Here is a 17594-nt window from a genome sequence, read left to right as displayed (position 1 = left end):
CATCTACAAAGACAAGGAACATCAACAAAGATAGGAAACATCAACAAAGACAAGAAACATCAACAAAGACAGAGAACATCAACAAAGACAGGCAACATCAACAAAGACAAGGAACATCAACAAAGACGTTAGCTTTTCATGCACAGATTCTCCGTCAACATAGGGACGCTTAAATTGCGCTGATAAGTCCTTTCAAAATGGTACTGTCGAGTTGACGTGGTGTAACGTCATACAGAGACGACGTCATGAATTATGCTACTGATTCCATATGAACCCAGTTATACAAACATTGTTCTTTTTGTTGTCACAGCCAAAAGCACGATGAATTTAATAAGGTTACGCAATAGCCACCAGGTACTGTGTGTAAAGTCGTGTTGTTTGTGATTTACTCATAAAGAATGGAATACATTTAGCAATTTTATCTTAAAATATATCAATATATTAATTTTGATGTAAGTCTTTGAGAATTCCTTTGATCTATTTTGAATGTCCTCGGTCGTCCCCTTAGGTACCAACACTTAGACGGATCACACAGCTGTATGGTGCAGTTCAAATAATTGTTGGCTCTGCTGTATCTAACTCTTAATTTGTATTGAAATGGCTAATGATATTATTTGTTGAGTCTTTAGTATAATCCAGCCACTGTCTGATACATGTTAATAAACCCCTGAAGGGACGGGTTAGAATTTGTCTTTTGTATCTCACTGCATTTCGTAAGAGGCTACTAATTGTGGGGTCCTCCCCAGCGTCAGGGCTGCTTTCTACTTTGTGTTCTGCTCAGTGGACATTGGAGAGAGAGCCTAAGAATAAAGCTCGCAGTATCCCACTACAAGCTGAATCGGTGATTTCCTTCCGCTGCCTCTATTTATGGAACATTGAAATCACCAAAATAGATCTGCCCTCATTGCACTTCGTATCTTTGTTTTGTCCCTTATTTCTTCACTGTTCTGTCTTTCAGTCCTTTGTTTTCTTCCATATGTGTCTTCTTGACAACCGTCCTCATATGACCCTGCTGTTGGTGTGACCCTGACAACCGTCCTCATATGACCCTGCTGTTGGTGTGACCCTGACATCCGTTCTCATATGACCCTGCTGTTTGCGTGACCCTGACATCCGTTCTCACATGACCCTGGCTGATGGTGCGACCTCGACACCCGTCCTCATATGACCAGGCTGTTGGTGTGACCTTGACATCCGTCCTCAAAAAACCCTGGCTGTTGGTGAGACCCTGACATCCGTCCTCATATAGCCCTGGCTGTTGGTGTGACCTTGACAACCGTCCTCATATAACCCTGGCTGTTGGTGTGACCTTGACAACCGTCCTCATATAACCCTGGCTGTTGGTGTGACCTTGACAACCGTCCTCATATAACCCTGCTGTTGGTGTGACCCTGACAACCGTCCTCATATGACCCTGTCTGTTGGTGTGACCTTGACAACCGTCCTCATATAACCCTGGCTGTTGGTGTGACCTTGACAACCGTCCTCATATGACCCTGGCTGTTTGTGTGACCTTGACACCAATCCTCACATGACTTTGGCTGTTGCGAGGACGTTGAACACCCTAACCAATACAAACGTTTGTGATCTGGTGAATTGATGCGTTACGGAATATCACGCCAGCGTATCTGTAAAATGTACTGGATATTATTGACTAATAAACTTATCTTTATATCATCAATTATATATGTATGGAGGAATCCGTTATTATATATAACAGAGGTGACATTACATGATGATCGCCTCGTTATTAAATATGAGATCAATAGAGAGCGTTGTCAGGGGAGATTATCGATCTGAGCCTTTACAGGTAGATCTCTTTAATCATTTACACAGATACCCTGCCTAGTAAAATTGGTGATATACCCATCAGATTGCACACAATGTCTCCACGGAGTCGAGTACTAATTGTGGAAATATTGAATACATCTATTGGTCGTATCACTTAAGATAAAACCTCGGTATACTGCCTGGGAAATGTTCATCAATAAATGAGGCGTTATATCGAGGGTGACTTATGGAGAAATGAAATGATTTGAGGAAAAAGTGAAGTGACCAATAAATGGTCATTTTATGTTACAGTTTATATTAGCACGAACATAATATCAAACGAAACAAATACGACAGATTTGCCGTAATTAACCATACATAATACAATCCCCTAGACAATGTGTCATTGAGTTACGTACTTATATACCAAAGATCCACCCCTAGACAATTTGTCATTGAGTTACGTACTTATATACCAAAGATCAACCCCTAGACAATTGTCATTGAGTTACGTATTTATATACCAAAGATCAACCCCTAGACAATTGTCATTGAGTTACGTATTTATATACCAAAGATCAACCCCTAGACAATTTGTCATTGAGTTACGTTCTTATATACCAAAGATCAACCCCTAGACAATGTGTCATTGAGTTACGTTCTTATATACCAAAGATCAACCCCTAGACAATTTGTCATTGAGTTACGTTCTTATATACCAAAGATCAACCCCTAGACAATTTGTCATTGAGTTACGTTCTTATATACCAAAGATCAACCCCTAGACAATGTGTCATTGAGTTACGTTCTTATATACCAAAGATCAACCCCTAGACAATTGTCATTGAGATACGTTCTTATATACCAAAGATCAACCCCTAGATAATTTGTAATTGAGTTACGTACTTATATACCAAAGATCAACCCCTAGATAATTTGTCATTGAGTTACGTTCTTATATACCAAAGATCAACCCCTAGACAATTTGTCATTGGGTTACGTTCTTATATACCAAAGATCAACCCCTAGACAATTTGTCATTGAGTTACGTACTTATATACCAAAGATCAACCCCTAGATAATTTGTCATTGAGTTACGTTCTTATATACCAAAGATCAACCCCTAGACAATGTGTCATTGAGTTACGTTCTTATATACCAAAGATCAACCCCTAGACAATTTGTCATTGAGTTACGTTCTTATATACCAAAGATCAACCCCTAGACAATTTGTCATTGAGTTACGTACTTATATACCAAAGATCAACCCCTAGACAATTGTAATTGAGTTACGTACTTATATACCAAAGATCAACCCCTAGATAATTTGTCATTGAGTTACGTTCTTATATACCAAAAATCAACCTCCTAGATAATTTGTAATTGAATTACGTTCCTATATACCAAAGATCAACCCCTAGATAATTTGTCATTGAGTTACGTACTTATATACCAAAAATGAACTCGCGGATAATTTGTCATTGAGTTAGGTACTAACATGTATTTACCAAAAAGCAACCCCTGGATAATGTATTAATGAGTTACATAATTATATACCAAAGATCAACCCCTAGACAATTTGTCATTGAGTTACGTACTTATATACCAAAAATCAACCTCCTAGATAATTTGTGCGTAAAAAAGAGGATTAAACAAGGAACGTACATGATATGAGTTCTGTCCCCTAGCCGAGACATACCAGAGTCTTTAAAAATGGTAGTTGCTGATCCTGCTTAGCGCTCAGCATATTTGGAGTGGGACGACTGGTTCGCCCGTTGTCAGTATAATGTGACCGGGTGGGGTGTGCTGCTGGGTGTCTTCGGCAGTATGCTTCAGTGAGGTAGCACTATAAATCGGCAAAAGTTCCGGCCTATCACAAGGAGACTTAACACGAACATACCGCAGTCTCCCAAAACACACATACGCACTCACCACACGCATGCATGTCGCACGCACGGGAGACCGTCCTTAAATGACCTTAGCTGTTAATAGGACGTTAAACAAAATAAACCAAACCAAACCAAACTATGTTATGTGATGGTACTTGTCAATCTGAATTTCATAGGTCCCATTTATGTTCATTAATCGTAGTTCTGCATGTAAATGATAACCCAAGTCAGTAGTACAATCAGACTATGTGAGAGCTCGGTTGAGAAACACCGTAAAATATTTAGTTTTATTAATTAATGGACAAACAAAAGAATAATAAATTGGCCAGTTTATAGGCAAATGATACTGTATACGTAAGGTATTGTGATTACGATGATCAGTCATATATCTCACACCATATAGTATAACACTGTAGGTGTATTATACATGATACAGTATAACACAGTAGGTGTACTATACATGATACAGTATAACACAGTAGGTGTATTATACACAATACAGTATAACACAGTAGGTGTATTATACATGATACAGTATAACACTGTAGGTTATTATACACGATACAGTATAACACAGTAGGTGTATTATACACGATACAGTATAACACAGTAGGTGTATTATACACGATACAGTATAACACAGTAGGTGTATTATACACGATACAGTATAACACAGTAGGTGTATTATACACGATACAGTATAACACAGTAGGTGTATTATACACGATACAGTATAACACAGTAGGTGTATTATACACGATACAGTATAACACAGTAGGTGTATTATACACGATACAGTATAACACAGTAGGTGTATTATACACGATACAGTATAACACAGTAGGTGTATTATACACGATACAGTATAACACAGTAGGTGTATTATACACGATACAGTATAACACAGTAGGTGTATTATACACGATACAGTATAACACAGTAGGTGTATTATACACGATACAGTATAACACAGTAGGTGTATTATACACGATACAGTATAACACAGTAGGTGTATTATACACGATACAGTATAACACAGTAGGTGTATTATACACGATACAGTATAACACAGTAGGTGTATTATACACGATACAGTATAACACAGTAGGTGTATTATACACGATACAGTATAACACAGTAGGTGTATTATACACGATACAGTATAACACAGTAGGTGTATTATACACGATACAGTATAACACAGTAGGTGTATTATACACGATACAGTATAACACAGTAGGTGTATTATACACGATACAGTATAACACAGTAGGTGTATTATACACGATACAGTATAACACAGTAGGTGTATTATACACGATACAGTATAACACAGTAGGTGTATTATACACGATACAGTATAACACAGTAGGTGTATTATACACGATACAGTATAACACAGTAGGTGTATTATACACGATACAGTATAACACAGTAGGTGTATTATACACGATACAGTATAACACAGTAGGTGTATTATACACGATACAGTATAACACAGTAGGTGTATTATACACGATACAGTATAACACAGTAGGTGTATTATACACGATACAGTATAACACAGTAGGTGTATTATACACGATACAGTATAACACAGTAGGTGTATTATACACGATACAGTATAACACAGTAGGTGTATTATACACGATACAGTATAACACAGTAGGTGTATTATACACGATACAGTATAACACAGTAGGTGTATTATACACGATACAGTATAACACAGTAGGTGTATTATACACGATACAGTATAACACAGTAGGTGTATTATACACGATACAGTATAACACAGTAGGTGTATTATACACGATACAGTATAACACAGTAGGTGTATTATACACGATACAGTATAACACAGTAGGTGTATTATACACGATACAGTATAACACAGTAGGTGTATTATACACGATACAGTATAACACAGTAGGTGTATTATACACGATACAGTATAACACAGTAGGTGTATTATACACGATACAGTATAACACAGTAGGTGTATTATACACGATACAGTATAACACAGTAGGTGTATTATACACGATACAGTATAACACAGTAGGTGTATTATACACGATACAGTATAACACAGTAGGTGTATTATACACGATACAGTATAACACAGTAGGTGTATTATACACGATACAGTATAACACAGTAGGTGTATTATACACGATACAGTATAACACAGTAGGTGTATTATACACGATACAGTATAACACAGTAGGTGTATTATACACGATACAGTATAACACAGTAGGTGTATTATACACGATACAGTATAACACAGTAGGTGTATTATACACGATACAGTATAACACAGTAGGTGTATTATACACGATACAGTATAACACAGTAGGTGTATTATACACGATACAGTATAACACAGTAGGTGTATTATACACGATACAGTATAACACAGTAGGTGTATTATACACGATACAGTATAACACAGTAGGTGTATTATACACGATACAGTATAACACAGTAGGTGTATTATACACGATACAGTATAACACAGTAGGTGTATTATACACGATACAGTATAACACAGTAGGTGTATTATACACGATACAGTATAACACAGTAGGTGTATTATACACGATACAGTATAACACAGTAGGTGTATTATACACGATACAGTATAACACAGTAGGTGTATTATACACGATACAGTATAACACAGTAGGTGTATTATACACGATACAGTATAACACAGTAGGTGTATTATACACGATACAGTATAACACAGTAGGTGTATTATACACGATACAGTATAACACAGTAGGTGTATTATACACGATACAGTATAACACAGTAGGTGTATTATACACGATACAGTATAACACAGTAGGTGTATTATACACGATACAGTATAACACAGTAGGTGTATTATACACGATACAGTATAACACAGTAGGTGTATTATACACGATACAGTATAACACAGTAGGTGTATTATACACGATACAGTATAACACAGTAGGTGTATTATACACGATACAGTATAACACAGTAGGTGTATTATACACGATACAGTATAACACAGTAGGTGTATTATACACGATACAGTATAACACAGTAGGTGTATTATACACGATACAGTATAACACAGTAGGTGTATTATACACGATACAGTATAACACAGTAGGTGTATTATACACGATACAGTATAACACAGTAGGTGTATTATACACGATACAGTATAACACAGTAGGTGTATTATACATGATACAGTATAAAACAGTAGGTGTATTATACACGATACAGTATAACACAGTAGGTGTATTATACACGATACAGTATAACACAGTAGGTGTATTATACACGATACAGTATAACACAGTAGGTTATTAAACACGATACAGTATAACACAGTAGGTGTATTATACACGATACAGTATAACACAGTAGGTGTATTATACACGATACAGTATAACACAGTTGGTGTATTATACACGATACAGTATAACACTGTAGGTTATTATACACGATACGGTATAACACAGTAGGTGTATTATACATGATACAGTATAACACAGTAGGTTATTATACACGATACAGTATAACACAGTAGGTGTATTATACACGGTACAGTATAACACAGTAGGTTATTATACACGATACGGTATAACACAGTAGGTGTATTATACACGATACAGTATAACACAGTAGGTGTATTATACACGATACAGTATAACACAGTAGGTGTATTATACATGATACAGTATAACACAGTAGGTGTATTATACACGATACAGTATAACACAGTAGGTTATTATACATGATACAGTATAACACAGTAGGTTATTATACACGATACAGTATAACACAGTATCTGTATTTTACATTCTATCTATTTCAAGGTCTAAAAGTACCACTTAATTCGTTATTAAGGAGTTTGTCTGTAAATGGCCGGAAGCAATGTTTTTTTCCCTGACACCTGAAAAGTATTTCAAAATATTCTTTATTCTGTTGTATTTACATTACATGTGGTAGTTTTAAATTGAGCTGAAGGATAACGGAAACAGGGTGGTATCAGTCCTTCCACTTCAAAAGTAATTGTGTAAACTGATAATTATATTATCTAAATAAAACGCATTGCCGAAACCATTGATTGTGTCTGGGGCTGTGTTTACATGTGTAAAATATAGGATGAAAATCCTATTCTGATTTTATTGAACACTAACATTATTTACTCTCAGGTCTGGACGCTATTGTACTATAGGTCCATTAGCTTAATGTACATTGAATCGTTTGTTCAAAATCGATCTTTAACAATATATATTTCACATTTATGTAAATTATGTGTGGTTTTAAGTATAATAAATGATCCTCAGTGTCATCAAGGGACTCATTGCCACCAAGGGAAACTATTTTTTATTATGTTATGGTAGTGGTCTTTAACAATACATATTGCACATTTATGTAAATTATGTGGGTTTTTTTAATATAAAAAACCTTGTAATCAATGCGGGACTATTTTCTATTATTTTAAGGTAGTGATCTTGTCACTGACATAAAAAAATCATCAGTTTTCAGCAACAATACGACTAAAATAAGGCGAGAAAACGTACAAGGAGAATAAAACCATGTGTTCCTGGAGGGTAAGCGTCCTTTAATGTGACACCCACCATACAGAGTGAATCAAAGTTATTCCTAAACTGTGGCTCAATATGTTTCTACTGGTACACTCCGATACCGGTGCACGTCTATCAAGATGTTGAGCATTGATGGAGAAAACCTGCCACAGAAATAGGATTCCGCGTAAAAAAATACATGTATTTGCGCGTGAAATCGGAATTTTAACATACATATTGAAATTGTGAAAGAAAATATGTTAGATAAAAAAAAAGAAAAAAAAAATTGTGTGGGTGAATTTCTACTGAATAAACATAATATGAAAATAAGTGAACGGAAAAGAAAATGGGTAACAACATAGGAAAAGTCAAAATTCACAACTGAATACCTCTTCTGATATATCATATTTATTTGTCTATTACATTGCTTGCAGTTTGATCCATGATGTGTTCTATTTGGATGTAAAATGCAATTAAATTGAAATGAATCATTAAATTTGATATTTCTTCGTGACCGCGGCTGCGGTGGCTGAGTGGTTAAGGTGTCCCGACACTTTATCACTAGCCCTCCACCTCTGGGTTGCGAGTTCGAAACCTACGTGGGACAGTTGCCAGGTACTGACCGTAGGCCGGTGGTTTTTCTCCGGGTACTCCAGTTTTCTTCCACCTCCAAACCTGGCACGTCCTTATAAATTACCCTGACTGTTAATGGGATATTAAATGAAAACAAACATCTTCGTGACCAATTTGTGTTACATTAATTTGAATATGAACGTTAACTGTGTTTTAGTTTTAGTTGAAATCTATATCTGGATACCGAATACAGCCTGAAAGAGAAATATGATTTTGTCAAAATTCTAAATTTCTAAAACATTTAAGAGTTTTGAATTGTTAAGTGTTACACGGACCAGTGGGAAATGACTGGGTTTATCACCACAACAAACACGGCACACCTACATCACTCGCCATACTGTGATGAGCTTTACCCTATCGATCTGATTTTACCCTATCGATCTGATGTTTACCCAAGTGATGTGATTTTACCCTATCGATCTGATCTATCGATGTTTACCAAAGTGATGTGATTTTTGGCGAATTGATGTACGGTTGTCTAAGGTGTCACGTGATATCTAAATGAAGCATAGGAGGCGTGGCCGAATAATTTCTGTACAAATATGATATTTATTCCATCACAGTTAATCATAAATATGAGTATAAGCTTCTTTTATTCATGGATTCATTACCGTACAACACACATCTGGCGTTCGAACGAAGGAATGCCTCATAAGCACATTATAAAATCAAACTTGGATCATAAGATCACATTCTGGAAATACTGGTTACGACATTAATTGAAAATTCTTTTCAAGGCACAAATGGTAGATATTATCAACTTGTTACTGCACCAATACCAGATGTTACTCACTGGTCACAACACCAAAAAGACATGTTACCAACTGGTCAAAGATAAGAAGTCTCACTGCTCACGACACCAATAAGAGATCACTCTCACTGGTCACCACACCAATAAGATATCACTCTCACTGGTCATGACAAAAGTAATATGCATCAGGTGTGTGTTGAAACCAACAACAATAATATTACAAATATTATTTGTTTAATGGAATTGGTGAGGTAGTTCTATGCCGACCAGATTCCTTAATACAATGGCTAATAACGTGTTTTAATTTTATCAAATAACATTACATAATATGCTATGTCCCGTTGTCGGTACTAGGACATTATTTATGGCCCTCGCCGATGATTGTACCTCGCTGTACCAGCATGCTTGGCCGCCCGACACCGTATATTTCATTGACTAACGATCAGTATTTTAATTGATTACATCTAGCCGGAATCGCGACATAGAAGGGAGTTGTGTGGCTCAGTCTCCAGGCTGGCACCTGATGTAAAGGTACATACAGGTGCGAGTTACACACGTGGCCAGTCTACCTAAATAGGACGTCCTGGTATTCCTCAGGTAGGACCGTAGGACAGTTTACCTTCATAGAACAGTGTCTCCATATTGAAAGGACATCCTATTATTTTCCTGTTAGGACCATGCAACAGTTTTCCTGAATTGGACAGTGCCATCTTGCTGAAAACGGACGTCCTAATATTTTCCAGGAAGGAAAAGTACCGCAGTATATCTGGAAAGGACAGTGTTTTCGTATTGAATTAGGACGCCCTAATTTCCCAGGTAACGCAGTACAGGTGTATAACGACAATGTTAATTTAATACAAAGGTACCCCATTAACATTCTGATATCACCCACGTGGGATGTTATCACTCCAGAGTTACCCCAGCCGTACAGGACGGCGCCAGTTCTCCAAGAAAAGACAATAGTCGTGGTGACCACTTCAACTCGTGTTAAACTGTTGATACCAGAGTACGAAAACAATGCGACAAAATCCTGACATAGATTTCGAATCACTATGACATTAAATACTATATGGAATTAGCTACTGATGTATCAACGCGCTAAAGTTCAAGGTTTGTTTTTATTTTAATGCAATAGCCAACATCTACATTATTAGCACCCGAAGGTAAGACAATGGTTTAGGAGATCATAAGTCACAATTTTAAACCTGCAAATTAGTTGTACTTATCTGATTAATGTTATGTTGGGATACAATTTCTTATTTATATCTAAACCCGAAATAACGTTACGTTTTTCAAACTAACTTTTATTATGTTTAGTGATATACATGATGATATTGTATATAACGTTACTGTATATTTCGAGTAAGACAGTGCCCATCTCCTAAACACTGACCAATCAGATACCTTTAAGTATTGAACCCTTCCTTGATAGGATGGGACAGAATTACGTGGTGTATCTTCTCCCTAAACAGACATGGTACTCGGTAAAGATATAAACCAGAAGAAACATTTCTGACACATAGTTTACTATTTGTAAGGCGATGAGTCCAACTACGACAATACGGGCTGAACGTAATGGACTGATGTATGTATAATGATACACGTATGTTCAGGTGTCAATAAGATTATCTGTCCTGTAAAGGTACAACAATGATAAGATTATCTGTCCTGTAAAGGTACAACAATGATATGATTATCTGTCCTGTAAAGGTACAACAATGATAAGATTATCTGACCTGTAAAGGTACAACAATGATAAGATTATCTGTCCTGTAAAGGTACAACAATGATAGATTATCTGTCCTGTAAAGGTACAACAATGATAAGATTATCTGTCCTGGAAAGGTACAACAATGATAAGATTATCTGTATTGGAAATGTACAACAATGATAAGATTATCTGTCCTGGAAAGGTACAACAATGATGAGATTATCTGTCCTGGAAAGGTACAACAATGATAAGATTATCTGTAGTGGAAAGGTACAACAATGACAAGATGATCTGTCCTGGAAAGGTACAACAATGATAAGATTATCTGTCCTGGAAAGGTACAACAATGATAAGATTATCTGTCCTGTAAAGGTACAACAATGATAAGATTATCTGTCCTGGAAAGGTACAACAATGATAAGATTATCTGTCATAGAAAGGTACAACAATGATAAGATTATCTGTAGTGGAAAGGTACAACAATGATAAGATTATCTGTAGTGGAAAGGTACAACAATGATAAGATTATCTGTCCTGGAAAGGTACAACAATGATAAGATTATCTGTCCTGGAAAGGTACAACAATGATAAGATTATCTGTCCTGGAAAGGTACAACAATGATAAGATTATCTGTAGTGGAAAGGTACAACAATGATAAGATTATCTGTCATAGAAAGGTACAACAATGATAAGATTATCTGTCCTGGAAAGGTACAACAATGATAAGATTATCTGTAGTGGAAAGGTACAACAATGATAAGATTATCTGTCATAGAAAGGTACAACAATGATAAGATTATCTGTCATAGAAAGGTACAACAATGATAAGATTATCTGTCCTGGAAAGGTACAACAATGATAAGATTATCTGTAGTGGAAAGGTACAACAATGATAAGATTATCTGTCCTGGAAAGGTACAACAATGATAAGATTATCTGTAGTGGAAAGGTACAACAATGATAAGATTATCTGTCCTGTAAAGGTACAACAATGATAAGATTATCTGTCATAGAAAGGTACAACAATGATAGATTATCTGTCATAGAAAGGTACAACAATGATAAGATTATCTGTCCTGGAAAGGTACAACAATGGTAAGATTATCTGTAGTGGAAAGGTACAACAATGATAAGATTATCTGTCCTGTAAAGGTACAACAATGATAAGATTATCTGTAGTGGAAAGGTACAACAATGATAAGATTATCTGTCATAGAAAGGTACAACAATGATAGATTATCTGTCCTGTAAAGGTACAACAATGATAAGATTATCTGTCCTAGAAAGGTACAACAATGATAAGATTATCTGTCCTGGAAAGGTACAACAATGATAAGATTATCTGTAGTGGAAAGGTACAACAATGATAAGATTACCTGTAAAGGAATGGTACGTTCTCTATGCTGACACCCGTCAATCTAAATCAAATGTCTGTCTTACAGAAAGATAACCTCCTAATAATTGTTTTGTCTGTGTTACAAATGACCTCTATATTTCAACACCATTTGCCACTAGCATCACCGAAATCCTCTGGAAAGACGAAACACCCTTATCTGATTACTTATATATATATATATATATAATTAGTCGGTATGTCCTATATCCTTGATTAACAGTCAGATGTGATTTGGGTATCTGTAAACAATTTATGGGAGAATAACGAAATGCTCCATATATTTCCTTTCAATTCTTATGAATATAGATTTTGTTGAATTAGTAAGAACGGAGTTCATTAGAAATGAATTCAATATTAATTTATTTAAGTTGTTAATAAAAACACCTTTTATAAGTGAGTGGAGCAAAACTAGGTCAGACTAGTTACAATATTACTCTATTACTAAACACAATTCTAATTAGTGAGTGGAGCAACATTATGTCAGACTAGTTAAAAACTTGTCACTATCAATTCTTTATTATCGCTGTTTTTTCACGACATCGCGTTAACGACACAACATTTCACAAGTCTTGTTTAATAACGTGTCGGTACCGGTTAATACCTTTCAGAAAGTGATTATGACGTAACGGTGTCTAACGAATATGATTACCAGGTGAAATATCGATAATCACTTCTATGTATAGCCGGTATGAGATCAGTTAAAACACGAATCATTTTAATGACGGGAATGTAGTCATTTATACAGTTGTCGTGTGACCTGTATTTTAATTCCAAAACTGTCAAACATTTATAAAAACAAATTTTGATAACATCTGATATTTTATTTGGTAACAAATATTATTGTAAGTACAAAATGCTATATTAATTATACGATTCCTATTTCACTTGTATATTATTTTTTGCATTTGAAGGCACAATTAAATCGCATGTTTAAGCTATATGTAATCCGAGCTAAATATAGATCATAACTGATATACTAATTATATCCGTAACACTTTAATACAAAACATCAGATATGTATATCATATCAATAAAAACATAATGAAAAATATATTTTAATATATTCAAACATTTACTCGTCCGAACACGTGTCGACATATTATGACAATGTTCTAACAAATCTATCAAATTGATAAACAAATATTGAAATACAAAAATAGTAAAAATCAATTATATTAATCTTTTTATTGAGCCAATACGCCTGCCATTCGACCTTCTGATTCATTAAAACGCTTGTCCTACTGTATTAATTAAACAATGAGCTTCCGTGTTTGACCGTGTCACCGCCTATAGTTTGTATCCTTAATAATGAAACCTATTTTTGTAAATGGTTCCCTCACTAATATGCTATTAATAGTAAATAATTGATTACAGATGTGTGTTTTAAATATACTGACAGTGTACCTGATCAATATAATGTCATAAATAACGTACGCCCACAAGTGTTGTCGTATTTTGTTGAACCGATGACTGCTTTATACAATAAGTAGTTGAAGCTTGGAGTTAATATTTGTACGCACACGATGTAGGGAACAGAACTGATAATCATTTTCAGTCATTTAAAGGCAGTGTTATTATATATGTTACCATGGTATTCTCATTGAAATCATTTGTAACCCTATGTCCGTTTTTTATGTAAATTGTTGGAGCTGGAAAGATATATTTTAATTATAAGTACAGAATGTAGATGATTCTGTCATATAACCGTACTGTTAATATATTCCGCTGAAATCTAATTAATCTGGATAAAAATGAAATCGAAATTCAATACTGGTATAGATTTTAAAAAAAAATCTATTTTTAACAGTGGTGATGTAATTAGTGTTGTCATAGCAAATTATACAAACAAGGAATCGGAGACGTTCGATTTTCACACAGACTTGATGATGTCGAAAAGCGAGATCCATTTCATCAGTTAAATGGTTGAAATGAACAACTCGGTATGAAATGTACACGGACACAACAATCAAAGGAGTCTATGAATAATTCATCAACTGTCACGGTATACCAGGCAAGGTATATCGGGAAACTGGAGACACTCTGGATAGATCATCCAGTGTTCTTTTGGTAGTCAAAACAGCATTAAGGCTCAGTAAGCCGGCTTTTATGTCGCTAGAGTCGTAATCCACTTGATGAGAGTAATCTCGTGTCAATTATCAGCCGATTTGATTCCATTGTATCTGTTTTAGGGTGCAAAACGCATGTGTTACACGTTGATTTCAGTAGAGTATCGTAACGACGGGATGAACAAACAGTGTGCTGATTAGATTTACTGTACTTTAATGTATTGATTCTGAAGACAGTCTAACATACAGGATATACCTGGAATCCAACTTGATGAAATGGTACGTAGTGTTACCTAAATAATATTTACCTGGCACTTCATTACCGGATAAATGAAAAAATGGCATAGAAAACTCCAGGTAAATTAAGCTAATTTTGTGTGAGTAATGGTTGTAGATACTATCGATCTATTTAATTTAGTTTTTTGGTGATTTGCTTCAATACCTGATCTAAAACACATTTACATTGGCGAGTACATTTTTATGATTATAGTCGATATATACGTACATTGTATGTGAAGTACATTGATTACATTATGTATTTTATGCACGATGTAGATGAAGTTAAAGTATTATAATTTCTGCTGATGATTAGTACCTACATTAATTTTATACACGTTAATCGTCAAGTATTTCAAGCTCAAGTCCATATCAAACGTTGAATATTTTAAGCTCAAGACCACACCAAACGTTAAGTATTTTTAGCTCAAGCCCATACCGAACGTTAAGTATTTTTAGCTCAAACCAATACCGAGCGTTAAGTTTTTTAAGCTCAAACCCACACCAAACGTTTAGTATTTTAAGCTCAAGCCCGTACCAAATGTTAAGTATTTTAAGCTCAAGTCCATACCGAACGTTAAGTATTTTAAGCTCAAGCCCATACCGAACGTTAAGTATTTTAAGCTCAAGCCCACACCAAATGTTAAGTATTTTAAGCTCAAGTCCATACCGAACGTTATTACATTTTTGTGAGAGGATATAATCAGCACGGTCGATGTTTTCAACAGGTGTCCATCAAGTGAATATCGAGCACTTTTTCACAGAGCACGTGCATTATAATTTATAGCTCATATGTATTTATCCAATGTACTAGCATGAGATTATCACGAGGAAGAAGCATTGGATATATATTTAAGTTTTGGTCATTTTATAACTCATAAACGATATTTTGCTATTACAGTAGATATACATGCATGTTATATACGATTTTATAGACAATTTATAGAACATATTATCATAAGCAGTGTATAATTATATTGTCATTGAATATGTATATATAATTAATACAAAATGCATATTTTTTTTATATTGGGACGACATAATGTGTATTACATTTATAATAATGCATACATGTATCGTATTCCTTACGATATGTATATCATATTTCGTCGGCAGTGTGTGAGTATATCATATTAACATTTATATTATATTTTAAATTCATTAAATCGTGATATTCTATAATTATACGATCGGTGTTATATACGGGAATATTCATAATGGAGTATTTGTTGTATCAGCTGATCTACAGTTTGTTTCGCAGTAAGTACAGAAAACAGACGACCAATTTATATAAAGTAACGCATAAAACATAATGGAACATCATTAAGTTATTTAGGAAGATCTAAAAACAAGGATTATACAATAAATTACAATAAATCTCATAATAAATAGCGCCTTTAAACACACAAATGTAATTTCAGTTACATATACCGTATAACGTATATATAACTTTATCCTACTTTTGTTTCGTCCTTCTAGACCTCGTCAGTGATGTTAGGGACATCATACAGCTGTTTTGTCCTTCTATGATACGTCAGTGATGTTAGGGACATCATACAACTATTCCGTCCTTCTAGGTCTCGTCTTGAAAGTTATATATAAAACTTTTTTCAAAGGAACGGATATTGATTGCGTCTGTGTTTTATTGATATTTTAAGTTTTAATGTTGTAAGTAAATATATCTGGTGCTACCTCTGGCGATATAGACATGTGAACTGCGATGTCCCGGAGCTGATAATCAAACAATATCTCTTTGTGGTTCAATGTTTTAAGCTGAAGCCGAATAATCCATTTTCTCTTTTTATCTCATTCCATTTAGATTTATCAATCCACGCTTATACAAACTTAAGATTTATTTCCAATTCAATTACAGATGGGAGTTTTATTGGTGGCCAAATAAACACGTGATCGCTGTCCGTCACGGTGTTGATGTTTCGCGTGAAGGCAATGTGACAAATCACTATGACAACGTACATGTTAGAACACCACAATATGGCGACTATTTTATCCCAGAGCTGCATACAGGAAGTGTTGACAGCACAAATCATCTAAATCATGGAATTTATCAAACGGGACAGAGAAACATCGAAAAGCAAGAAGTCTGACAAAAGGGTCAAATTAAATATCGGCGGGGAGATATTTGAGTCCTGGGTATCAACTCTAGAACGGATCCCAGGGACTCGTTTGGCCCTTTTAGCTCATCTTCAGGAGGCAGATGAATCATGGGATAAAGAAAGAGAGGAATTCTTCTTTGACCGACATGCTGGGGCCTTCATATCTATACTACATTATTACCGTACGGAGGAGCTCCATGTCGACCAGAACATTTGTGGGAACATCGTCCGAGGGGTGAGTTATTCTCGTTCATTTATTTGTGTATAAAATGGAACTTTTTCTCTTCACCTCAAAAATACCTCGAAAGCTGTCACGCACTTTTAAAGTTTCTCCAAACGACAAAACGAAGGCATGATTTGAGTTGATATTTAGGCCTCGCCGTTATAGTAAGAATCGGATTGTG

At 35.1% G+C, this 17594-nt stretch overlaps 1 protein-coding gene across 2 annotated transcripts in view; it reads left to right on the top strand.

Moving 5' to 3' along the window:
- The first annotated feature begins 10148 nt into the window (after window positions 1-10148).
- LOC117334911 (potassium voltage-gated channel protein Shaw-like) overlaps window positions 10149-17594 on the top strand; it is a 39811-nt gene continuing 32365 nt past the window's right edge. Inside the window, exons 1-2 of one of the 2 annotated variants that reach the window (XM_033894755.1) lie at window positions 10149-10736; window positions 16950-17425. In XM_033894755.1, the coding sequence (XP_033750646.1) occupies window positions 17132-17425 (294 nt within the window). In that variant the 5' untranslated portion in view covers window positions 10149-10736; window positions 16950-17131. Of the gene's footprint in view, window positions 10737-14876; window positions 15080-16949; window positions 17426-17594 lie in introns of those variants that run through there. The other variant, XM_033894756.1, reaches the window with a different exon arrangement.

Source organism: Pecten maximus, chromosome 9, assembly GCF_902652985.1.
Source record: "Pecten maximus chromosome 9, xPecMax1.1, whole genome shotgun sequence".
In the NCBI taxonomy this organism is placed as follows: Eukaryota; Metazoa; Mollusca; class Bivalvia; order Pectinida; family Pectinidae; genus Pecten; species Pecten maximus.
Note: the sequence above shows the minus strand (reverse complement) of the source record. Positions and strands in the feature narration are given on the sequence as shown.